The sequence below is a fragment of the Fistularia commersonii genome, chromosome 3 (genome assembly GCF_037954325.1).
Source record: "Fistularia commersonii isolate RoL2024-O1a breed Wild chromosome 3, RoL_Fcom_v1.0, whole genome shotgun sequence".
In the NCBI taxonomy this organism is placed as follows: Eukaryota; Metazoa; Chordata; class Actinopteri; order Syngnathiformes; family Fistulariidae; genus Fistularia; species Fistularia commersonii.
Genome location: NC_141286.1, coordinates 15,717,723 through 15,743,961, shown reverse-complemented (window position 1 = coordinate 15,743,961; position 26,239 = coordinate 15,717,723). Strand labels below are relative to the sequence as shown.

General features: G+C 39.3%; 1 protein-coding gene across 1 annotated transcript in view; it reads left to right on the top strand.

Moving 5' to 3' along the window:
- Positions 1-26,239, top strand: part of shank2b (SH3 and multiple ankyrin repeat domains 2b) — a 150,962-nt gene that overhangs the window by 7,283 nt on the left and 117,440 nt on the right. The window contains exons 6-10 of the mRNA XM_086140296.1: positions 1,968-2,076; positions 8,657-8,808; positions 9,131-9,298; positions 13,207-13,323; positions 17,741-17,818. Coding sequence (XP_085996422.1) covers positions 1,968-2,076; positions 8,657-8,808; positions 9,131-9,298; positions 13,207-13,323; positions 17,741-17,818 — 624 coding nt within the window. The remainder of the gene's footprint in view (positions 1-1,967; positions 2,077-8,656; positions 8,809-9,130; positions 9,299-13,206; positions 13,324-17,740; positions 17,819-26,239) is intronic.

Genomic DNA, 26,239 nt, shown 5'->3' with positions numbered 1-26,239 from the left:
GTATTGAACTGGCGGTGACTCATAAGGGGGAGCTCCATGTCTGTCACAAAGCTTTGTTCAGTGGTCATGTGTCCTTATCAAAAACTGCTATAAAGTTTGCTCAGATTTTGTCTGTGAAACTACCTCATGAAAATTCTATCATTACTCACACACAGTTTAATCAAATAGGAATGTGTGACTTGGGGACATAATCATTTAAAAAGTCAGTGCATGTTCTGATGTTTTCTACAGGATCAGCAGTGAGTCAGTTTTCATTATGCCTGTGTAAAGGCCAAATATTTTATTTTTTTGTCAATTCACTGTTTGACTTTCAGTCTGCAAGTTTGTAATGTCTGAGCGGTTTAAAAAATATCCTGGATAAAAAAATTAGATATTTATTGAAAAAAGGAAGACTTTTTTGACCAATTTCATGCATAGTCAGCTAGCAAACGGTTAACTCATAGTAGAAATGAGGGCGCGCAGAGATTTTCTTCTCAGCTAATGGAGGTAGGATATTGAAGGCACAAACAATATTTCAAGGAACCAACTGACATGCGGTTCATCACTATCTTTAGATCATCAATGAGGAACAAGCTGGTATCAGAACTAAAGCTGTCATGCAGTAATGCTCTGCAAATGAGTACCTTCAGATAGGAGTTTTGATTTGACTGACTTCTGCCAACAAGACTGTGGTAATTGAACTGCCGTTGGGCAAAGGAGATGCTCGTCAGGGCACACCAACTCTTGCATGCAACATCCAAATTACACAATTTGCATTTTTATTTTTGAAAGTAAGGTTAAATGTGTGAGTCTGTAGGGTAAACACTGGTGCTGCAGCCCACCAATCACATGTTCTTCTGTGATGCCACAAATGTACAGTCATGGCCAAAAGTTTTGAGAATGACACTTTCACAAAGTCAGTTCCTTCAGGGTTTTTAGGTATTTTGCCAAATGTTTCTATGGTTGTGTCATTCTCAAAACTTTTGGCCATGATTGTATCATGATATGTTTCCCATTTCATCAATAAATTGCAAATACTGCTTTTCCTCTAAGATTGAGCTAAATGACTTTCAGCAATCACCCACCTCATCGCATCATATCATTTTTCACTTAGCCAGTTGCTGGTTGAAGTTGCAACAATTCACTTGTATTGAAATCTTAGGAATCTCAGCATCCTCCCCTTCGTTTTAGATGGTACCTTAAGTTATTGCCTGTTTTCAAACAAAGTAAAGAGGTCCTCCTCTGTTTCCAAGTTCCCATGTCTCCAGTAGAAAAACCTCTTACAAAGCTGTGGCAACATGACTGGAAGCAGTTGCTGTTGAATATTAGATGATCTGCAACATCACTTTTTTTAAAAGATAGATTTCTACTCTTTTTTTTTTCCTGACTGTTTTCTTGCTTTTGTGTTTGTTTAATGAGTTCAGGTTTACTCTGGTCAGCTCAAGAAGTGTTTATTTGAAATAAATATTGTATAGAACAGTTACTTTCCTTCTAGTCTCTTTTTCTCCATTTCCTCTTCGTTTTTCCAATTTATTATTTTATTGCTAACCATTTTCCTCACCGTCTTGCTCCATCTCTTCTTTCCTCATTTCCTCCTCTCCTTCGGGGACCTGCTCTCTTATCTATTTTTATCATGCGGCCTGGAAAGTAGGAAGACGGAAACCGAAGAGAAAAGAGCATCCATTCACATCCACAAACACCACACTGTGGATCCTGTCATCTTGATTCCTGGACTTCCCGATTTTTAGTCACCTTTTATACTGCCTGGTATTCCTCCATTTGTACCAAAAGCCTTTTTCCCTTTCTTTAACACATTCACAATTTATCGTCAGTAATGCTTGACCTGCTACACCTTTATCTATCTCATGTTCTATTTCAGTCTTTGTTCAGCTCTGAGCAGCTATCCTGTGGTTTTCTCTTTAACACCCACCGCCATTTGTTATTTCCTCTCACTGTATTAACTCTCTCTTTCCTCTCTGGCTGTGCAGGCTAACCTGAGGAAGTTCATGGACCTCATCCAGCATAGTCAGGTGGACAAAGTGTCAAAGCTGTTGGACAGAGGCTTCGATCCGAATTACCATGACAGTGAGACAGGGGGTAAGGCTGCATATACCTCCAGAGCATCAATACCAAACAAACATTTTGTCCCAACATGCAAGGAAAAGACAATTGAATTGGATTAGTTAGCTAGCATATCACGTACATGGAGGAGATGATCTACAAAAGCTTAACTTTAGGGCTATAGAGATCCTGTTTTCCTGAATATGACCATACACATTCCTGGAGTAATGCATACTTTATCACAAATTCATGAAGTTCAAACAATATTCAAAAAATATGGAAATTATTATCTTGTAGTAATCGGGTTCACACTCTCATAACGGCGATAATATGGCCCTTTGTTCTGACTGACAAGGGCAGTCTTTACTTTTTTCACAGTATAGTTGTGCTTCTTTTTTCATTTACTCTTTTCATTTTACAGTAGTTACCTTGCTGTTGGCTTTCGTGTCATAGTTGACACTTACTTTAATAACTTTGACAGCTGGTATTAAATAGAGCAGGTGAACAAAAACTGCAGGAAGTAACTTATTTGTTACATTTAACTTATAATTAACCTTAACTCATTTAGAATGTTGCGTTCATTGAGTTTTGATAAATGAAAGGGATGAGGTGGTTTCCAGGACATCCTTCCGTGCATCTACAATCTTGATCAACCTCAAGTGAGCCCTTAAAACGTCTCTGAAAAAGTAGCAGAGCGTCCGAGTCATTTCAACCTAGTCAGAAACAGCAGTGATTCAGTAGCTCAGACTCCATGACAGAACTGCACCAGTGGATCTTTTTGGAAAAACTCAGCCTTAGTAACAAGCCAGATGTGGCATGAATTAAAATATTGTGGAGGTATGAAATCAGGAACCAAAAATCAGGGATGAACCACACGTTGCTGTACCAAATTTGTCTCAGATGTGCATCCATGCCTCAACCAACTAAGGATGGTGATGGAATTTCCATTCCATTTTGACATCGTCCTCAAAAACATGTATTGGCACTTTCGCTTTAAGCCCTTGCTTCATCATATTTGATATTTCTAATAGACCTCTTTTGCCAACAGACATTTTGACCCTATCTAAGTCATGCACCTATTATTCACTTTGAGATTGGGATCAATCGTTTTGGGGCATCTGAATTTGGTTGGAGTGAACACTGTACAGCTCTGCACTGTAGTTTGATGAAAATCAGGTGATATAATAGGATCAATAGCACGAGTGGCTAATATATCAACCCCGAGAGAGACACCATTAGCAGAAATAAAACAATGATCTATAGGACTGACTGCCAGCCTCCAAGGCTTCGTCTCAGTACTGGATGTAGGCGATGATGAATGGGGGGGATGATCTGTCTACAAACAGACCTTACAAATCAATTGTTCCCTAAGAAATTCCTCTCACTCCATGACTATTGCCACTTTGTAGCCCATTGAGATGGGATTAGCCAAATCTGAAAAATGATTGGGTGTTTTCTTTTTTATTAGAAGCTTACTGCAGTCATGTGGTGGCCACAATCCGTTAAGTGCAATTATCTTCACCTGAGTATTAAGGCTGATAATTGTGTTTGTTTTTTGGACTATTTCATGGCTTTGTCAAGGGTTTCTCAGAGGTGCAGGGGCCCTTAACACAGCGAGAATTGAGTGGACGCAGAGATCAGCAAAATAGGTCTATTCAGGCAAACAAAGGTGCCGGCTGAGAGGAGAAATTATTACTAACCAGAGAATTGAGGTTATCATAAAAGGCTCTGAAAGCTATTGTTAAATGAACGCCTCTTACCAGGAGGGAAGAGGGCCGCCTGCTGATTAAACCTCTCTTTGGCCAGTTACTTCCTACTATTGATTCCAGCTGTCCAGCAGCAGCTCTACGTGTGATCAACAACATGTAATAAAAATACTTTCTTTGTGGTTTACTAATTCACGGCTCATTATTCGCTCCATCAAAGAATAAGTCACTCGGCAGAACCAAGCCAGTAAAAGCACTATAGTGAAACATTATTCCTTTCCTCTTCTGCTTTTCCAATGTAAGAGATGGAGCACTCTCTTTTCATGAGGTTCAGCCTGAAAGTGTTTCGATATGCCAATTCTTAATACAGAAAATATCTTTGCATCAGAGATGTTACATAAACGGCTAGCATAGCACTTCGTCAAGCCCAGTTAGTAGAATGAGTTTTTTGGAAATCATATATGGATTGATGGATTGTTTTGCAGTGTCGGTGAGAGTGGATAATGACCGAATAGTCATTTTTTTAGAGAGCAATTTCAGTCAGATCGACGAGGAGTGTGTTATAAAACAGTCGATGCTGAGCCCATTATTAATGCTGACTGATTGGCAAGGTGCAACTCCTGAATGCTTTCACTTGTGAGCAAAATCACCGACCGTTTATTTGATGTTTATATAATTTGTGATGGTCAAGATCTGTTTTTTTCTTTTATGTTTTTGTGATTATCCCATGCAACTGTTGTATGGAGATATTATACAGAAGCATCTCTCAGTCATGCTTGAAACTTATGACAAAGTGAGGTTACTACAAAGCGCTGCAAGATCACATTTTGTGTAATCAATCAGAATGGTAGACTGGAAAGAATGTTCAGTGTTTTGGTTCATTTAATTCATATCTGACCGATTTCCCGCTTTCTCTATTTTCTCACTGGCATAGACTGTAATCACTTATACACACACATAAAAGTGGATGCAGACAATTTCACGGCTGAAATTTTAAAAATCCACATCAGACTGATTTAATAAAGATGACTTCACAAAGTCAAATTGCTGGCCCAGCTCTGAACACCAAGAGACAATATTAGGGGACCAAAATGATATTGATGATTTCAGCCCTGTCAGGTTGCAAAAAAAGTTTTTTGGCTTTTTTTTCCTTCATTTTGAGTTAACTTATAAAAACATAACCAGATAGCTCTTATTTGTTTATTAAATGAAGGGTCACTTTCAAATACATCCTCAAGTTTCCATCTGAATGTTTGATATTTGATGGAGGGACCCTAAGATATTTTCGTAAAAGTGTAGGGCTGGCGGCTGGATGGAAAAATTGGATATGAAGATAATCAGAAGCCAGTGTATGAATATAGGGAGACTGTGTCTGTCTAGAACATCCAAGGTATGTAATACATGTGTAATACACGTCAGACAGACTGCATGAACACAGGAGTGATTTCATATCGAGATTTTGTCAAATCCCAATTATCATTAGCCTCTACTTGATCATTAAAATAACTAAACAAATTAAGACAGACATAAAAATGTGCATCATTAGAAAAAAATGTTTTCCTTTTGTGCTTATTGAAATATGTGCTTTCTCTAACCAAGAGTCAAGCCCTGGGGAACATCACTGGGATGTGTAAAGACAATGAATATCTAAACCATCTGATGGTCACCTACTTTTTGGAAACTGCAAGGACAATTACTGCTGATACTCTTCTTCTTCTTCTTCTTCTTCTTCTTCTTCTTCTTCTTCTTCTTCTTCTTCTTCTTCTTCTTCTTCTTCTTCTTCTTCTTCTTCTTCTTCTTCTTCTTCTTCTTCTTCCTCTCCTCCTCCTCCTTTTTGCTTTTCCCTTCCGGTGTCACAGCAGCAAATCAACCTGCTCCATCTAACCCTATTCTCTGTATCCTCCTCTCTCACTACGTTCATATAGCTTCTCCTTGTTCTTCCTCGAGACCTCCTGCCTGGCAGCTCCAATTCCAGCATTCGTCTACAAATATATTCACTCTCCCTCCTCTGTATATGACTGAACCATCTTAGTCCGGCTTCTCTGACCTTCTCTCCAAAACATTTAACATGAGACGTCCTGATAGACTCATTCCTGATCCTATCCATCCTGGTCACTCCCAAAGAGAACCTTAGCATTTTCATCTCTGCGACCTCTAGCTCTGCCTCCTGTCTTTTGGTCATTGGAGTTTAATGCTGATATTATTAATGCTGGTTATATACAGTAGATCATACAATACAATGATGGTGCCATCGAACAACCTTAAAGACTTTTCGATTCTACTTTATAATATATATTAACATAATATTTGCTGCGTCACTGAAAATTTGTTATTAACAATTATGACCAGCCTCACCTTGAGGAGCTCTACTTTGTCGTTCTTGAAAGTCCAAACGAGGAGGTCCCTGCATACCTCCTGTGCTTCCAAAAGTATAGATAAAAATGAAATATCTCAAGCAAATTGAGCATTTATATCAATAAGCTTGAAAATATTCACTGTCATGCCTGAATGATTCAATTTTCTCGATATTTATTCTGTGAAGAATCAATAAGAGGACAGATTTGCAAAACATGCAATAACAGCATATTCTTAGCCATCTCTTGGATCAGACGTGTACAATTCCAAAAAGCAAATGGTGCAGTGCATCATTTTAGGGCCAGTAGTAACTCTATGGGGGCAGCGTGGCTCGGGGGATACAGCAGTCGTCCTTAGTACCAAATATTCCTGGTTCCATTCCCGCAGTGTTTGCTTGTCAAAGTGTTGTTGATTAACAAACCAACAGTTTCCCTGGCGCTGCTCAGCAGCTACCTTCTTCTCATGGTTCACCCATGATGGGTTGAATGCAGTTGTCGAATTTCACCGATGTGCTCCATGCATAACTGAATGTGATTTTGTAACTACCACGCTCAAACCAATGGCCAATAAGCTATTTGACAGCTCACCGAGGCAAGGTAGAAAAGAGGCACGGAGAGACAGCAGAAGAGGAGAACATTTGTACTGGCAGAAAAAAAATCTGCCCATTGCACAAGGTTGTTTTAAGTGGTTCTACAATTGAACAAAAGAGACCTGTTTAATAAAAAAGGAGAAATCGGTCATTTTAAATGTTCAACCTGTAGTTTGGTGTATTCCCTCCCTCTGTGGGGGTGGCAGCACTATTTGGTGCTGTTTTAAGGAGTGGAATAGAGCTTTCTAACTACTCTGACCATTCAGGATGCAGCTCATTCAGTGTTTCTTTCTGGTGAAATCACCCTGATTAAGAATTTTACTGCCAGGGTGTACATGTTCAAGAATGGGGCTATTGCAGTATGATCAAGACCACACTGTCAATTCACTAACTTATCTTTTTGTTTTGTATTGAGGGAAGATACTACTTTGACCTAAATATTTTCTTCTTACCCTTCGAGTTTGTCCTCTCAGGATACGGTGTTTAAATACAGTATGCTATACCATCTGTTGAGTCATCCGAACCTTTGCATTAAATCAGGACATGTCTCAGGTGAGCATGGACCTATGAATAAGTTTGAGGAAAGAAATGACAGATGCCATTCTTTTACATCACTGTTAAATCAATGTTCATATAGTGTAAAAATTCTATTCAGGGGAAGTGGGAATAAGATAGAATAACAAGGCTACAAATATCTGTTTTTTTCATCTAATTTATTTTCATTTCATCCATCCATCTTCTGCCATTTATCCTGCACTCAGCATCGTGGGGGATGCTGACGCCTATCGCGGCTATCATCAGGCGAGAGGCGGAGTACAGCCTGGCCTGGTCACCACTCAATCGCAGGGCCACATACAAAGACAGAAAATGCCATTCACTCAGTCACTCGCTCATTCGGGGGCAATTTTCCCATTTTTTTCTGATTAGCCTGCTTCATGTTCTAGGAAACCCATGCAGACACAGGAAGAACATGCAAACTCCAAACAGAAAGGTCGCCATGTCGGAGTCTTCCTTTGCGAGGCCGAAGCGCTAACCGCTGCGCCACTGTGCCGCCCCTTCATTTTTATTTTTATATTTTTTTGACAGTCAATTATAAACAACATACTTCTATTAATAGGGTTATAAAATATACCTCCTTTAGGTACCTTTGACTTTAGAAAAGTATTATTGAAACTACCTCAATTGTAATACAGGACTGTCTCAGAAAATTAGAATATTGTGATAAAGTTCTTTATCTTCTTTAATCCAATTACAAAAACAAAAATATCATACATTCTGGATTCATTACAAATCAACTGAAATATTGCAAGCCTTTCATTATTTCAATATTGCTGGTTAGGGCTAACATCTTAGGAAAACTCAAAAATCCCATCTCAAAATATCCAAATAAAATGAAAAAGTAATTTTAGTTTTTTTAATTGCGTTACAGAAGATAAAGATCTTTATCACAATATTCAAATTATCTGAGACAGTCCTGTATAGATGTACTTATTTACCTTATGTGAGTGCCTGTAGAAAAAAGGGAAATGAGAGAAAGACTAAGTGGATATTTAGACCTTGTAGAAAGACAGTGATGTATGTATTTATGTTTTTTTCAGGAGATGATTTGAGCATTTGTTACAGATGGTTATCTAAACTCTTCATCAATTGTCTAAATGAGCACAAGATATAAAATGTAATTGAATATGGATATGATAAAATAAAGCAGGCCCAGGATATTGAAGCAAATCGAATAAACTGTTTCATCACATACTTAGTGTCGGCCCCTGGAATCAATAGCCTCCTGTTGACTCCGTCTCAAAAACAAACAGAATTTTGCTAAGATACCATTTTCCTGAATCAGTCGTCAACTAGCAGGACATTTCCACAATGTTAAAATCCTTTTATAATGTTGACCCTCAGCTGCCATTTGTTCCAAAGATATTATAAAACTATTAATCCTCCCTTTTACATCTCACTTTTCCAGAGAGCCCGCTGACATTTGCAGCTCATCTGGATAATGTGGTAGAGTTGATCAAGGTGCTGAGGAACGGAGGAGCTCACCTGGACTTCAGGGCCAAAGACGGGATGACAGCCCTCCACAAAGCTGCCCGGTCCAAGAACCAGGTCGCCCTCATGGTAAAGCCGCACTCTGAATACTCTTTATCTCATTTTTTAACCCCTGCTAAAGAATCACAGGAGTTACACACCTTCCGCTGTTGAAATGGGGACAATGCTTCAAAATGTTCAACAAGGTATCATCAATGTCTACATCTATCATCTTTAGGCACTTTGATAAGTTTTAACATGCCATTTATGTCATACTTTTGAGGTTCTAAGGTTTAGCCTAAAAAGAGCCAAAGTAAAAGTAAATGTTGAAAAGTAGCATTATATCTGTTCATTTTGCCAGTACTTGTTATCACATGCAAATTTTCTTTTTCACACACACCTTTTACTGTAGGTCTTGCTGGAGTTGGGAGCGTCTCCAGACTACAAGGATAGCCGTGGTCTGACTCCTCTCTATCACAGTGTGGTAGTGGGCGGAGACCCTGGTTGCTGTGAGCTTCTTTTGAACCACCACACCACCGTCTGCTGCCAGGATGAGAATGGCTGGCATGAAGTTCACCAGGTATGTACAAACACACCACCAGGTTTACCAGGTGCACATGTTTACACAAGGACTTTCATGTGTCTGGTAAATTGGGGCACTTTGTGAAATACACACAGAGATGCAGCCTCCCCTGGTTGGAAAGGTCTGTGTGAACAGCTGTCGCCCAATGAAGAAAATATAGCCAATTTGAGGAAAAGCACCCAGCAGCACTAAAAAGACAATGAGCTTCTCCGCACAGCCGTGCATGTATGCGTGTTTATTCAGACCATCAGCTTTATCAGATTGCTCAGATCTCTCACTGTTGAGTTGCAAAATCTGTGCTGTCCCCCATCTGCCCCATTTCAGACTAATAGACTGCTGATAACAATCAGCTGTCAAGCTGCTGAGTGAACACAAGAATGAATGCCTGAAATAATTGTTCAGGTTTTAAACATTATATGATTGTCTGAAAATAACAATAATAATTCACCCTTTATTAATCTCCATGGGGAAATTTGTTCTCTGCAGTTAACCCGTCATCGATGAACCATGAGCAGTAGGCTGCCGTCTACCAGTGCCAGGGGAGCAGTTACGGGTTCAGTGACTTGCTCAACATCGCTCTGACACACTAAGAAGAGTCGATTCTCGGCTCTTCTTAGTGTGTCAAAATTTTTGAAATTATCTCAGAAAAAAAAAAAAGCTTCAATCTGCATTGTTTATGCCAGCTCATTCGAATATCTCTCCCCAGTGAACCTAAGGATAGCACTGGATTTCAGCTGCAAATTTGTAATTGTGTCACTTAGTGATAAAATGATAAAAGACTGAGTCAATTGCAGTGGTCTAGTTAATTAATTTGTAAGACTTTACTGTCCTGCTCACAGGTCTAGTGCAATAAAGGTGGGACCAGTGGTGCTTGGAGCTAAATATACAGTCAGCATGCTTAATTGCTGATGTGTGGCATAATCACCATGTTCACAGTCTATTTAACATACATTACAGACATTTCCTTATCTCTTAAGACAGCAGAGGATACTGGGAGTTTACATATGGACCTGAATGGTGTTTTTAAGATCAAAGGATCCATCCATCCATCCATCCATCCATCCATCCATCCATCCATCCATCCATCCATCCATCCATCCATCCATCCATCCATCCATCCATCCACCTCCTCCCCGACCTGGAGACGGGCACTCCACCCATCTCGAATTTGGAGGTGCTAATCCCCTTCCGGACTTCTTCACATTCACAAGAGACCCAATCCTGAGGTCATCAAACTGGATCCCCTCAATGCCCTGGCTGCACCTAGAAATTATGAACAGAATTTGTGACAAAGGACAGCCCTTGCTGAGTCCAACCCTCAACGGAAACAAATTTGTCTTAAAACCGACAATACGGACCATGCCCCACTAATACAAGGACCGAATAGCCTGTATTACAGGGCTCAGTACCCCAAACTCCTGGAGATCAAATGATATGTATGTATTTAAGTCAGTGATGAGCCATCTTCAACCTCTACCTCAGCCAGAGCTGCTTCAAGAACACAACCACCGCCTCCCTCCCCAAGAGAAGTCCACCTGCCTGAATGACCACAGGGCATTAGCACTCACTCTGATCATCATGAAGTGCTTTGAAAGAGTGGTGCTGGCCCACAATCGGAACGACATCCCTGAGACCCTAGATCCCCTGCAAGTCGCACACCAGCCAGAAAGGGTCCACCTCATATGCTATAGCCACCACCCTCTACTACTCCCTCTCCCACCTAGAAAACAAAGATTCCTACATCAGGATGCTCTTTGGGGACTACAGCTCCGCATTTAACATGGTCATACCCCACAAAATCACACACAAAATGTCCACTCTTGACATTCTTGACTCTTGACTTGCACCCCATTCTTTGTGACGCGACTGGCTCCTACTTCCTGACTGGCAGACCCCAGTCTGTCAGGATAGGTAACAGGACCTCAGCCAGCATCATCATGAATATGGGCAATCCTCAGGGATGTGTCCTCAGCCCCATCCTCTACTCCCTGTTCGCCCAGGACTGTGTCGCCTCCCATGAGGACAACGTTATTCTGAAGTCTGCAAACGACACTGCAGTGATTGGACGCATCATCAGCGGAGATGAAATGGCCTACAGGATGGAGGTAGCCAGTCTGGTGAAGTGTTGTGATGACAACAACCTAACCCTCAACACGGATAAGACCAAGGAGATGATAGTGGACATGAGGAAGGAGAGAAGACCTCATCAGCTACTGTTCCTCCAAGGTCTTGAGGTTGAGAGGGTGAGCAGCTTCAGATACCCTTAAAGGTCCCCTAACGCCACGCAGGCGGTCAGGAGGGCTCAACAGCGGCTGTATTTCCTGAGGAGGCTAAGGAGGTTTGGCATGATCCTCAGCAACTTCTACAGCTGCATTATTGAGAGCATCCTTACGAGTTGCATCTCTGTGTGGTACTGCAGCACCACTGCTCTGGACCACAAACGCCGGCGGCGAGTAGTAAAAACTGCAGAGAGGATCACCAGGACCCCACTGGCTTCTCTCCAGAGCATCTACAACCACAGAGTCCAGAGGAGAGCGGCGCCCATCGCCAAGGGGCTCACCCACCCCCAACACGGACGATTCACGGACTCCTACCCTCCGTCCGGAGGTACAGGAGTGTGAAATGTAGAACGACATGATTAGGAAGAAATCATTCTACCCGACTGCCATCAAACACTGAAACGGCTGACACTCATTCTTCTCCTTGAACATGTATAGTCTACTGCCCCTCAAATTGCCCTCACCCTTCCACCTGCACTTTGTGAGTTGCACACCAAGCTGCACTCCAACGTCTTATTGCACTGTCACTGTGTTATTGCAATGTTCACGTTCATATCTATAATCATATTTACAATAATGTAAACACTCTTCTACCGGCACATATTCCAATTCTCTGCAAACAGCAAACTAGGATTTTCACTGTACAGGGAAACATGTTTCTACACTGTACATGTGACAATAAATGCTTTGAAACTTATATCTTGAATGAGTGTAAAGGTCATAGTAGTTTATCTACAAGTCATCAGAGTAGCTAGTATTCAACTGACTGTGTCTTGGCAGGTCTTCATCTTTATTACCTGAAAAGATTCTTTCCATTATAATATTATTGAAGCGGAGGGATAGAAAAATAGGTGACCCAAATAAAATTTGACAACGCTATACCCTTGTTTCTGTGGAATTCACTAAATATCACCTCCACATGATTCTGGATAATTTCCATCACAATGCTCTGTCAACAGGTTGACTTCTCTCTATTAACATTAATGAAATGTTTAACCGTATAACAACGTGACATATCCAATACTTTGGGCATCACTCTACAGCATAATTTTATTTAAGCTTCCACACAAATGACAATTTTTTGTGAAATCAATAATACACAAACACACTAATACACTTTTTTTCATTATTCTGTTTCTCATTTGGCCATGATTATGCTTATTTTTTCCGTAATTTATAAACTCCTTTTTGTGTTCCATTTAGAAAACTCTAGATCTGTAAAATAACAGCTGACTTGCATCTATCAAACAAACCCAGACAGCAACATAATGCATTGGAGAATAACCGCAGAACAGCAGCAATTTTCTCTAATTATTTAGCTATTTTGTTTGCAACCTCTGCTTTATATTATATTTTGAAGTTCCACCTGTGCATGTACACACACACACACACACACACACTCACACACAGGTACGCTTTTCAATCTTCAGTAGGATGGGTTCAAATTGAGGGTATTGTGTCTGCTAAACTTGCAATCTCACCTGCATCACACTGACATCTAGTGGTAATAGTCTGCTGCTGCAATAACTTTTTCCACCGTTATAGGAAGAGTAAAATGTTTGCTTTAACGACAAATCATTGTTTGTTTGCCTTTGTGCGCGTTTGTTTGTTTTCATATGTGAGCAGGCTTGTCGCCATGGACATGTGCAGCACCTGGAGCATCTGCTGTTCTACGGAGCGGACATGAGCGCTCAGAATGCCTCAGGAAACTCAGCGCTTCACATCTGTGCCCTGTACAACCAGGTGAGTGTGTTTCCAGCCGGGGTGGTGCTCATGTGTATGTTTAATTGTGTATCATAAATGAAAAAACATGCATCTCTTGCAATATAATATGCCAAAATTCTTCTTGTCAAATACAGATCAATATAAACATACACATACACAGGCACATAGGTAAATAATAACAAAATGGTAATAATATTTGAAACGAGGCAGCACAGTGGCGCAGTTGCAAGCAGATCTTTCTTTATGGAGTTTGTATGCTCTCCTCCTGTGTTTACTCCAGGTTCTTCTGGTTCCTCCCACAGTCCAAAAACATGCTGCAGGTTAATTGAAAAAAATTGGAAAAATCCCCAGATGTGCGGATGAGATAGTAAATGGCTGTCTATTTCTGTCTATGTGGCCATGCGAGTGACTGGCAACCAGTCCAGGGTATACCCACCTTCCTGCCTGATGGCAGCTGGGATAAGCTCCAGCATCCCCCGTGACACTGAGTGGGATAAGCGGTAGACAATGGATGGATGGATGGATTAATTAATACGATATACTGCATACATTAAAGTGGAAAAAATAATGAATAATTATTGAATGAACCTAACAACATGATGGAAATCGCAACATTTTTGAGCCTGGATATAAATTGATGCAAGATGTTTGCACATTTTAGTTGGGAGTGCATCTAAGAAAATAGCATTTAGACTATAATTTCTGCAGTAAGATATTCACTGCAAAGTCAACGTCTTACCATCTGTATCCATCAGATTCCTGACGGATACACGTTCCAATTTCTTTGAAGACATTGCCTTAAATATGAAAAAGTAATTTTAAATTAAATAAACATCCTGTATACTAACGTATAATGTAATAATCTGTATATGGTCTGTGTATGGCCTGTGTCAGTGAAGTGTGCATGTGAGGGTGAGTAGATGTATGTCCACATGGCACAAGAATGAGAGAGTAAACGGTTGCATTTCAAAATTATGTGTGATTGAGGGTGTTAATGGTTATATGTCTACAGGACTGTCTCAGAAAATTAGAATATTGTGATAAAGTTCTTTATCTTCTGTAATGCAATTAAAAAAACAAAAATTACTTTTTCATGATATTCCAATATTTTGAGATAGGATTTTTGAGTTTTCTTAAGATGTAAGCCATAATCAGCAATATTAAAATAATAAAAGGCTTGCAATATTTCAGTTGATTTGTAATGAATCCAGAATGTATGACATTTTTGTTTTTGTAATTGGATTACAGAAGATAAAGAACTTTATCACAATATTCTAATTTTCTGAGACAGTCCTGTATATAATGTGTGGATCGGAGAGTAAATGGTTGTATGTCTCGATATACGGCCCTGCGATCGACTGCAACTGTTTGAGGGTAAACCCCGCCCGTCTTTCCTTATAACAGCGGGGAGAGGCTGCAGTCCCCTGTGACCCTGAGTGTAGGAAGGTTGGCATAAGTAATGACTGAATTACTGAATGAACCCTATTCTCTTACGTGATTGTAACAACAATACTATGATTTGACCCCTTTTACTCTCACATAGCTTTTCTTCACATTAGCCTTTACCCTCATTTACATGAGGATTCCTGCTCCACCTCATTAAAAACTGTCTTGGATACAGCAGGAACTGATTTTTTTGTTTGTTTGTTTGTTTGCTTGCAGAAATGATTCTAGAATCATGAATGGATAAAAGACATTATTTAATAAACAATGGGTTGGTTAGATCAGCATAATTGATCAATTTTCTGACTCATTCTTAAACATAAAAAATGGGTTGAATTATTTTCTTTTTCAAATTACATACATACGTAACAAATGGAACCAAGAGTTAGCGGTGCCAAATCTGTAATGACTCATATTGGTCAAAAGTTTGTTGTCAACAGTTTTAATTTCATTAGATTTGTGTATTTGACATCAAACTAGCATCTGTGTGATGTCACACTGTTTTGTTGACACTGAAATTATATTTTTAACATTTTTAAATGACACCTGAGCAGAAATTAACATGTGGTGAAGCTGGTTTCTTGAGTGTCTCTGCACTCTCATGTGGCTCAAACACTGACTAAAGTATTAAATAATTGTTCTTAGTGTCGACTTTGATAATCTAGTGCATGTCCAACTCTTATTTACAATGTACTGGAAGTATAATCTTGATGCACGTTTTAACGTTTACAGTTTAACAGCTAGAACTCACCTGTAACATGATCGTTTTTTTTTTTGAGAGAGAGAAACTAGCTTGGTTTCATGTCATTTGTGTGACTTAAAATAGAGGTACAACTTCTTGAGGTAAAACACACCCAAAGTGTTCGTATATTTCAAAACCTGACTTGCCTCCTGCCATGTTTTGTGTGAGTGTAGCCATTATACCTGAACACAATTCATTTTAGCAGGCTTTTTACAGGCGAACTACTCTGTATGCTGTTGCTTTTTCTTTCTGTATACACCCTTCAGGGCCCTGCTTTTTATACTCTCATGGGGAATATTACATGGAAAGCTTATTTATCTTGTTCATATATTTGACGTGCCATTGCTGGGGTATTGCGACTTGGAGAATTCCCACGGGTGTAACTGTGTTGTCGAGTCACAGCATCCCTCTAATTGCACAAAGTATTATAAATCTTTGCGACCCTTCCCTGACATTTTATCAAAATAGTAGATCCACACTCCGCTTTCAGTAAACTGGAGCAGGAACAAAAGGGCAGTGTCAGAGCCTGCACACTGTGATATTAGCTTTTCTCCCACAGGGGCTCACTATTATTGCATGATCATAATCATGATGAAGATCATGTTATAAAACTGGCAAAGCCACTTTTAATAGCTGCTTTACATTTACATTACACACTAAAAATTGATTACAGGCTATTAGTGCGACAACCAACAATAAGAGGCCTCATCCATATTCCTGTTGTCAACAAAATACCTTAAATAGCTAAAAAACTGAGCAGAACTTGATCCACATAGGCAATCAATCATACATGGGCACCGCCAAAAGGAGGATGGAGGGAAGGGCAGCAGTACCACAGAAAAACTTATTTTGTGACTTTTGAAACATTGTCCCTTGGTTTCGTAGAGAAATGCTGAAAGAGTATTTTAAAAAGACGGAACAACCAAAGGCTATTAGTTTTTTCTGCAGACAAAAGTTTGAAAAACAGATCCCCACACATATTTTATTTTCTCAAAAATGTATTGGGGAACCGCAATTATTTTCCTGAAACTGTGGCCCAGCCCCCAAATTTTAGTGCAAACGTTGTTTAGAAATAGTAGATTGGTTCAGGAACTGTTTTCAGCCACCAGATTAATCCACATTTGGTGCTCTGGTGTATATTTTTAGCTGCAGGCTGGAATCTATGATCGAGATTGAAATGAACTGAAGCGTGTCTTCAATAGAGTAGAGGTTTTAATGCCAGGATGGAGCGTAAACACTAAGGTAATTAGATAGTTGATCAATTTCCAGCTGCTTCCATCGGTGTCTAAAAGTGACGAAATATCAACAGCCACTTTAATAATAAAGTTTAGCAAATGAGACACATTCAGGGATTGGAATTGCAACCTGGTTTATATTATTATTAGAAAATTATACTGTCATGCATATGCCTGAATTGCCACTTCTCTTCAACAGAACACATTCTTGTGCTGAATGTTGCATAAGACCATTGCATTACACTGTGTAGAAACATAACATATTTCCACACAGTAATTCAACATAATGGAAAATCCATTTAAACCAAGACTCTCTAAATACCATGCTCCAATACCCTAAATACACTTCCTAATTCACAATAATGAGATGTGTCACATGTTTTTAATTATAAATATGGTCTCTGTGCAGAAACCCAACTTTCCTTGAAATTCCATTTTAAATGTGTTTTTTTTTTTTTCCAAAGGCAACCATATCATACACATTGTGGCTGTGCATCAGTCGCTGTAAGCAATTCTCTAACTCTCAATACCTTATTGTGGATCTAAAAAAAGTATTCATATTCATGTGTGTGCGCAGTACACGCGTGGTTGAGCAGTTTGTGGGCGAATTGTGCAGCAGATTCAAACCCCTCAGCACTCACCATCTCTCTGTTCTTTTCTCTGTGTCTCTCTATTCCTCTCGCTCACACTCCCTCTTTCTTTTGAGTGGAGCAATAGATGCACACTTAACAGCGAGTGAGGCACCATTCCTGATATATAGGTGCTAGATGTTCAGTTGTCTTTGCTGGGATGTTCTTGATCAGCTTTTGCTCCACTCACTCCACTTGTTTTTGGAAATTCCTTTAATGTCACCGGAAGCCTATCATCCTTTTTCCTGACCAAAGTAGGAGAGTCAAAGAAACCTCTCAGTGATTGTCTTATATACATCCTGAGGTTTACTTCAACCTGATTTTTTTTATCTATACATCTGTATTTTTTTTTTTTTTGTTATTTTCCTTCTCTTTTCCTCCTGCAGGATAACTGTGCCAGAGTGCTGCTGGTCCGTGGAGCTGACAAAGAAGTGAAGAACTACAACAGCCAGAGTCCATTTCAGGTATATGAAAAAATAAGAAAAGTAAAGACCTATTCTCACTACTATTTGCATTTTATTGATTGTTGAGAAAATGGGTTTCAGCTATTAGTGTAAGGGAAACATGCCCTGTAGTGGATCATTTTCTTGGTTTCATTTGTTACCATAGCAACAGTGCAAAATGGTCAAGGTCAGTTGCAGTCAGGGATTGTTTCTGGTATCTTTCTGGGCAGCATTAGATTGGTTTAATTTTAGCAATGTCCGGAGAAGAACATTGCTGACACTTTGTGCCTGTTCTGTTAAAACTGGCTCGTCATTGAAAATGATCATACTTTCTTCTTTTAATTTATTTATACAACTTTTGTCGTGACATCAGTTTAAGAAAACTTCATCTCCATGTTTTCATTTGCCTTGTATGTGACAGCAGAGTTTTAGAGACAGTTAAAACAAGCCGATGGTGCTTTTGGAGTCGATAAGGTAAGAAAAGCAGACTGATACACAAATAGAAAGGAGATGATGAATTATTTAAGCTGGCTTCACATGAACACATACACATGTTAGTGTTTGAAATGGCTAAAGACCGTATGCATTAATAGCACATCCATGCCGGGAAGGAAAATAACCCAGCATCGGCAAGAGCTGCCTAGCCAGCATGATTGACTCATAACCTACGCCTGAGTTACAAAAGAACCTTATTCAGGCAGGCATCTATGAAAGGCAGTCCCACGGGGTGCTCCACTGTCCTCCACAGCCACTCCAGCGGAGCGCTTCATTAGTAGCATCACGTCACAAAGAGAGTGAGCGCAGGCTGAGAGCTGATCACATCAGGGTGTTAGTGAGACCTGGGGCATCTAACTGTGTTGGGAGGTTATCAGCTGTGGCCTAGATTCGCCCCCACACTTCCTTGTTGAGGTTAAGTGCCACTTAATTTCTCTCTGCATGATCCTTTGAATAAAATCTAATTGCAACAAAGGAGCCACCATGACCTCACAGTTCCTACTTCAAGAAGAGGGCATGCTGTTGTTTGCACCATAGGTTGAATGGCATGTAAACAGTTTGACTGAATGTTTTTAATCTTCAGTTTTTAACACACGGATTTTCATATGGACGTAAAGTTCATTTCTGATGTATGATATTCAGTTACATAATTCATATTGGTGAATGTTTCCAGGTTTTCGACAAGTTTTGACAAGTTTATGGCAAGGGAGAATTGTTTTTGGATGTATTTTTGTTTTCTTGTTGACATGCTCCAGATTTTGACCTCCCTGAAACTCTTATAAATGGTATCATATTGGATGGCATCAACTCCTTTTTATCAGTCCTAACTTGCAGTTGAATTGACAGAACGGGTTCAGTTGAGAAGAAGGACAAGTTTTCATTACTACAGTTCCAACACACTCCACTTGGACAGGTTCTTTGAGCTAGGTCATCACAGAGTGAACACATTTCCGCAATTTGACTTCAGGCTGGAATTAGTTTGTGATCTGGCACGTGTCTGGGGCTGGAGCACGCCGACAGACACAGAAGGAAGATCACATTTAAAGGGACTCTAGCAGAGGTCACTTTTAATCTGGACTCAGACAAGGCCTTGCTTTTGATTGCCGACCTTCTTTTGGAAGCTGATGTTGTGTTTCATCCTGTGATGAAATGTAAATTGTTGGTGTTTTTTCATAATTGCTTTTTGTGATTTTATCCTGAAGGCTATCCTCATCCTGCTTTGCAGAGCAAACTGCTCAAAGCTACAACACATAGAAGAAATGAATTCAAAAAGTCTCTTTAACCACATCGACAGCTCGTTGCGACTTAAAAGTATAGCCAGATATCCCACCACAAATAGTTCATTTATACTTCATCCAGCACTGTGCTGTGCTATATTTAAACCGAATGAAAAAAAAAAAAAACTGAATGGAGTAATAGAACGATTTCACTTTTCCACATATCCATATAGAACAGGATGTGACAGCTTTGACACACACACACACACACACACACACACACACACACACACACACACACACACACACACACACACACACACACACACAAGATCTCAAGGCCAGAAAACACTTAAGGAAGGTGGATGTGACTAATGCACTTGAGGTATGTATTCAAGATATAGATGGTACTTTTCAAACCATAGCGTCCAAACACCAAAAAGACGATATTATTGAGAAAGACTATATTTTCCAATTCTGTCATTTGGCTGACTTCAACAGACATTCCAATGAAACATGTGCAACAACAGCACCACATTATTCAAGGTGCTTTTTCTTTTGTGTGTATATGTCTCTGATGACATGACAATCAATTAATAAAATTAAATAAATTGATCTGAGTGAATTTCAATGAATGACAGAGCTTCCAATTTTTAATGACAATTTTCAAATCCCCCCCCCCCCCCAGGTGTGTAACTTCAACATCTAATGGAACACTTGCAAAGTTAGAAATAATGTGCTGATTTCTTGAATGAGTATAGAAAAATAGCATATTGATTATTTAACATTAGATGGCTCGTTTCGAGAAGAACAAATTTGAAGCATTACAGGATATTTCATGCCAGTGACACAGGAAGTTGTTTCACTTCCAGAGCAAGGGATCTCTCTTGACATCACATCCCAGCAGAAATATGCAGCATAAATTTGTTGTAAGATGAAATATTGCAGCTGTTCTTCTGCCGACAGGAGCTACAGCAGAGCTGAACAACAAGCATCCACTAGACATGCTGTGGACTCTCACTTGTTTTCGAGAGGAAAAACTCGCTCTCTTGCTCTTACTATCTTTATCACTGTTGCACTCTCCACCTACACATGTAGCCAAGAGCTGAATCCAACAAGTTTATGCCTGTTTTCTGAGTGGCCCGCATTCAGGGAGGTGCTGGAAATCATGTGTTTGATAGAAGACAGATGGATTAGTGCATCAAAAAGAATGTTTGCATTATTCATATTTAAATGAATATTTAAAGACACATAATAATTTTGTATAGCAGTCTCTGCCATTGTGGAATACCATTTGCAGATATTCAAAATTTGCCTGTTAGTATTGGTTCTTGGTTGATTCTGAGATCAACCCAAATCCTTTCAACACCAGTGAGGTCAAGACTGTCAACCTTTTCCTTAATAACTGGTATTGTGGGGTAAAGGAGTTAACTTTGAAAAAGCTTTGGTGTGAAACAATCATAATTTACTGCGGCATTCATGTTTGAGATGGTTCTGTTCCACTTGAGGCCTTTCTGTTTGGAGTACACATGTTTCCCTTGTGTGGGATTTTTTCTCTGGGTTCTCTGGTTTCCTCCCATTGACCAAAATACATGCAATAGATTGATTGCACACTAAAATTTTACATAGATGTGCATGACAGAGTGGAGTGCTATTTATTGGAACTTAGGGCCCCACACCAAACTATAATCAGTGACTGTAGTGATTTAATTATATTTAGTAGGGGAATCCTATTTGACCCAATCTTTTACTAAAAGTAAAATTCTGAATATACATAATGTTAATATAATCATTGTATAAAATAATATTGAAAGTGGACCTGGGGCTATATAGGTCCCTGTGTGGTTCTGGTTCAATTCCCAGATGTTATTTTGGTTCAAGCTCCTTGTCATAAGACTGTAGAAACCTCTGTTGACTAATGTTTCTAGCTGCTTGTGTACAGGGAATCTAATTGTTAAAAGAATATGAGGTCATTACCGTTGAATTTCTTGTTCAGATCTGTGATGAGCAGAGAGGTGTTTCCCCTCTCCTTGTGGAATATTTGATGGCAAAGTTTCCCTGGTTAGTTTTCTGAATTAGTCATGAATCCCCAATGGTTTGCCCTGAAGTACATCTGCACCATAGCTTTCAGTGTTTTTCTTTCAAAGAAGATGAAGTTGCGCTGTTGCGGTGGCGGTCTTTGTCATATTCCCTCTACTGAAGCATCAGTTCTTCTGACATCAATACACAATAGACAAGGACATCCAAAATAGACAAAATATGTGGGCATATTTATAAGTTGGTTGTATATTATTTAGTTGTAAATTTATAAAGCAGAAGAAAAAAATATGTGGTGATTGTTTTCCCTTTTTTGACTAGATGTGTTTCTCTTCTGACTAGATGGTTAATCGTTTTGGCATTCTTTTCACCAGAATTGCAATTTAGCCTCATGTCTGAGCACTAAGGGCTCTGCTGTCATGTCATCCACATATATTGGGCTTTTGCTTATTAGGACATTTTAGGATTGGAAGAGTTTATCCATATTTAAGACCGATCACATGCCTGTGAGACACAGATGGGCAGTGCTAACAGGCATTGATTGAATGAGACAAGTTTACATTGTACTGCTGAATATGAACATAATGAGAAAACTGTGTGGGTGTGTGAATATGCCATTTGATAATATTATATGTCAGCTGTGCTAAGTGTGTGTGTGTGCACATGTAATTCTGCAGCTGTGCTATGTGTGTGTGTGCACATGTGTAACTGGGGCTGTGCGTGTGCACAGCTTTAGTTGTTGACTATTGTTACATTTAACAAAAAGACGGGACTTTCAGCTCAGATGGGGCCAATAAAACTCCCTTCATTGTCTCTAAGTGGCCATTTCTCTGTGAAGAGGGCTTTCAAAGAGATAACAGTTGATTTTCTTTATTTAACAGTTGTTCACATCCTGTCCTTTTCCTGTACCACTTTTATTTGCATCTCTCCGGTCCGACCTCTGTGCACCTTCAAACTTTTCATCCTCTCAACAAAACCTGATTTAATTTACCTTTCCTCTCCCCCGGTGCAGTTTCACCATCAAGTTCTTCATATCGCTTCTGCTCATTCTTCTAATATTATTTCTCTATCCTGTGTCCATTATAATCATTGTCTATTTTCAGCTTCCCTCTTTCCCCTTTATATGCTGTCCTCTTTGCCCCTCACACATTAACTTCCTCTTGCCATCGCTCTTGGCACACACCATAAGTCAGGCATTATATTTTGCACTCTGCTACACTTTCTGCCTCATTATTCCGTTGAGAACAATGAATTACAACTACCACCAACATGTCGTGGCATCCAGTGTGCCACAGGAGTGTCAATTTGTCTCACTACAAAAAACAAGCCCCCATCATAGCACCAGTGATGTCAAAGCATAAGATGACATCAAAGTGTATATATACTTTGTTTATATATATGTGTACATCATATCTCTCTATATTTTTATATATATATATGTGTGTGTGTGTGTGTGTGTGTGTGTGTGTGTTTGTGTGTGTTTGTGTGTGTGTGTGTGTGTGTGTGTGTGTGTGTGTGTGTGTACATACATACAAATGGCTAGGCCACACTTGCAGAGTAAGCAACTGTTCACCATGCCTGCTGGCGGGAACCCCCTCCAGCGTTGCCACTTTTCTGTGTTTACACAGCAAGCACCAACAAAAGTCAAGATCAACTTTGCAAATAAATGATATGAAAAAACAATGATATTTGTAAACCATACACTATCAAGATATTAAATAAACAATGACAGCTTTTCCTTTCTCTCCAATAGTCTTCCAAACGAGCATCTCTCTACTCCAGGGGTCGCCCCCCTCCTTGTATTTTTAAGTTTGGATAAGCTGTCAACACTGAGACACCTGTAACTAAATGTAGAACTGAGGTACAGGAGCAAATTATCCTGCAATGTTTGGTTCAGTAGTAGCGTAGACATTTGTACTACATGAAAAATGCATATTTTTAATGTATATTTGGCTGTTAGTTAGTATTCATGGTTAATTAGCCTTTAAACGTGCTCAATAAAACATTCTGCCATTAAGGTCAACAGTAGGAGGCTGTTATGCAAGGTGTCAACCTGTAATCACATTCAAACATAAACACTGATGGCACAGTGCAGCATCAGGATATAAAAAATATATAAAAAATATATAAAAAATCTTTGTCTAAGTATTATAAGTGAACAGATCCTCAGATTGTCCCTGTGAGCAGCCTCTTCAATATGTAGGGTTTTGAGCTTATGTTACATTCTAGTTTCAAAAAATCAACCTCTTTGGCATTAGAAGAAACTGCTGGTGTTTTGTTGGCCTTTTATTAATGATTGATTTTGGTCCTCTTATTCCTCAGCCTTTATCCACCTTCTTGGTTTTGATTTGTATTTTGGCTGAATGTTCTCCTCATCTCCCCCCCACCCCCACGCCTCACATTCACACACCCCTACAACCTTACATCTTCTGTATCATACACAACCATTTGTCTCCATGACAACCAGAAGAGAACAGGAAGAGCTGGTTGTGGGGGCGGTGATGGTGATGGCAGTGGTGGTAACGGTGGGTGGTGGAACTATAATGAATCTTAAATAGTAACTGTGTTTCCTGTTCCTAATTGGTCCCTGGTATTTTGTCATTTCTTTCTAAATCAAGTCAACTTTGAAACATCTGTGAAGTGCCCTCTGGTGGTATTTGTAAATGTGCAATTTTCCTTTTTGGTTTGATTGCTATCTTTTATTTTATTACTTTTTAAGGAGTAAATTCAAATCAGTCTTTGTGAAAAGCAGGGCAAATGATCATGAGCTTCTGCCTAGAGCCTTGAAAGAAATGCTTGAGTGACCAGTGCGATTATGTTAAAACGGTTTGTCAAAATAACCCGAGGCGCTCATAATGAGAATGCCGTGGAGAACGGACCCACTTCCTAAGATGCGAATGAGCAGTTATAGAGATAATTAGTGTATAATGTTTAAACAAACACTCACTAAAGAAGACATTTCACTATTTCGGCTGAAAACTCGAAAATCAAATTAATCCACCTATCACATTTAATTTGCGTTGCGCTTTCAGTGGAGGTTGGCACAGTTCAGTCTGATGAAAAGACAGATGACGCAGTTTGAGACCATGTGACTGTGGAAAAATTCATACAATGTAATGTGCAAAAGAAAAGATTCAAAACAACCATATTGAAAGAAGATTGAAAGGTTCTAAAAGAACTAAAGTTGTTTAAGATTGTTGGATTAAATCTGTTGTAAATGGCGTTTTTTTGAATAGTAAAAGGAATTTTCTGCAAAGCCGATTTAGAAAAGGACACCCAGGAATATCACCAAATGATGTTTGTGGAAATCCTACTGAGATTATTCAAGTTATAAACAGATCACATATTTTGTTGATATTGCTTTACATCACACAAATTATATTCTAATGGCACTAATAAATGTTCCCACTAATTTTATACTATATAATGGTGTGAAACATTTAGACTCCTCCGAGCCTTCAGAGGTTATCATCTTTTGGTTTTAGGTTTGAGTGATGATGACAAGTTCATCCGTCACTTTGCTTTGCTGTTTTTCTCGACCTCATCCTAACTAAGCCTGTGCCGGAGCCGCGGCCTCCTTAAGAGAATAGCCTGTCAGAGATTTGTCACACATTGCAGTGTGTGCTTTGGGAGATCCTCAGTGTGAGTAGGCGATCCAGCCAGCATCCCCTCCTCCATCGCCCACACAAGACGCATCACATCATCTTCTATCCCTGTGCTTCCATTTATTGACTCGCATTTTAGTTGAATGATTTTATCTATCTATCTATCTATCTATCTATCTATCTATCTATCTATCTATCTATCTATCTATCTATCTATCTATCTATCTATCTATCTATCTATCTATCTATCTATCTATCTATCTATCTATCTATCTATCTATCTATCTATCTATCTATCTATCTATCTATCATTTGTTTATTTGCTTACTTATTTATTTGCTTACTTATTTATTTCATTTTTCTATTTATTTATTTTCAACTTAGAGAATATTGGAGTCACTGTATTGTATATTAATGCAACCCTCTGAAAAATTTAACTTCTCTACTAGTAGAGAACAACATCATCAGAGAGTCATAAGTGCTTTTCTTGAAGTGCAGTGTTGAAGAATAGGTCAGCTGCCGAGGGAAGTAGCTGACTGTTACTACTCAAGTCAGTGCAGCTTTGATAATACGCCTGCTCTCTATCACTCCATTTCCTATCCCTCTCTTTCTCCTCTTGAATATTTTATACATGTTTGTGTGTATATTTACACTTGTAAGGAACACATAAGGGATAATGAGCCCAATTTCTACTTGAATGATCCTGCAGTGCACTCTATGCAAACTCTTTTACACCCCACAAGCCCTGCGTCTGCACAGGTGACTGGAAGCAGCAGTGTAACAGCGGCTTGATCTGGGTCACTGATGGAGAAGAAAACCTCTCCACCCCCATGGAAGCAAATCCCTCTGCTGCTCCCTAGTGGCTGTAAAGAGGACAAACAGTTTTGTATTAATGAAAAGATCATCCTCAGAACATCCTTAAGCAGATGTTTTGATGGTCAGAACCGCCAGAGTTCATGACAACATTAAAAATAAAACAATTACATGTTCTAATTTACACACACAAAGACAAAACGATTTTACAAAAGTAACACATCATCATCGATCAGAACTCAAACTATTTTCCACCACAATTCATTTATATACAG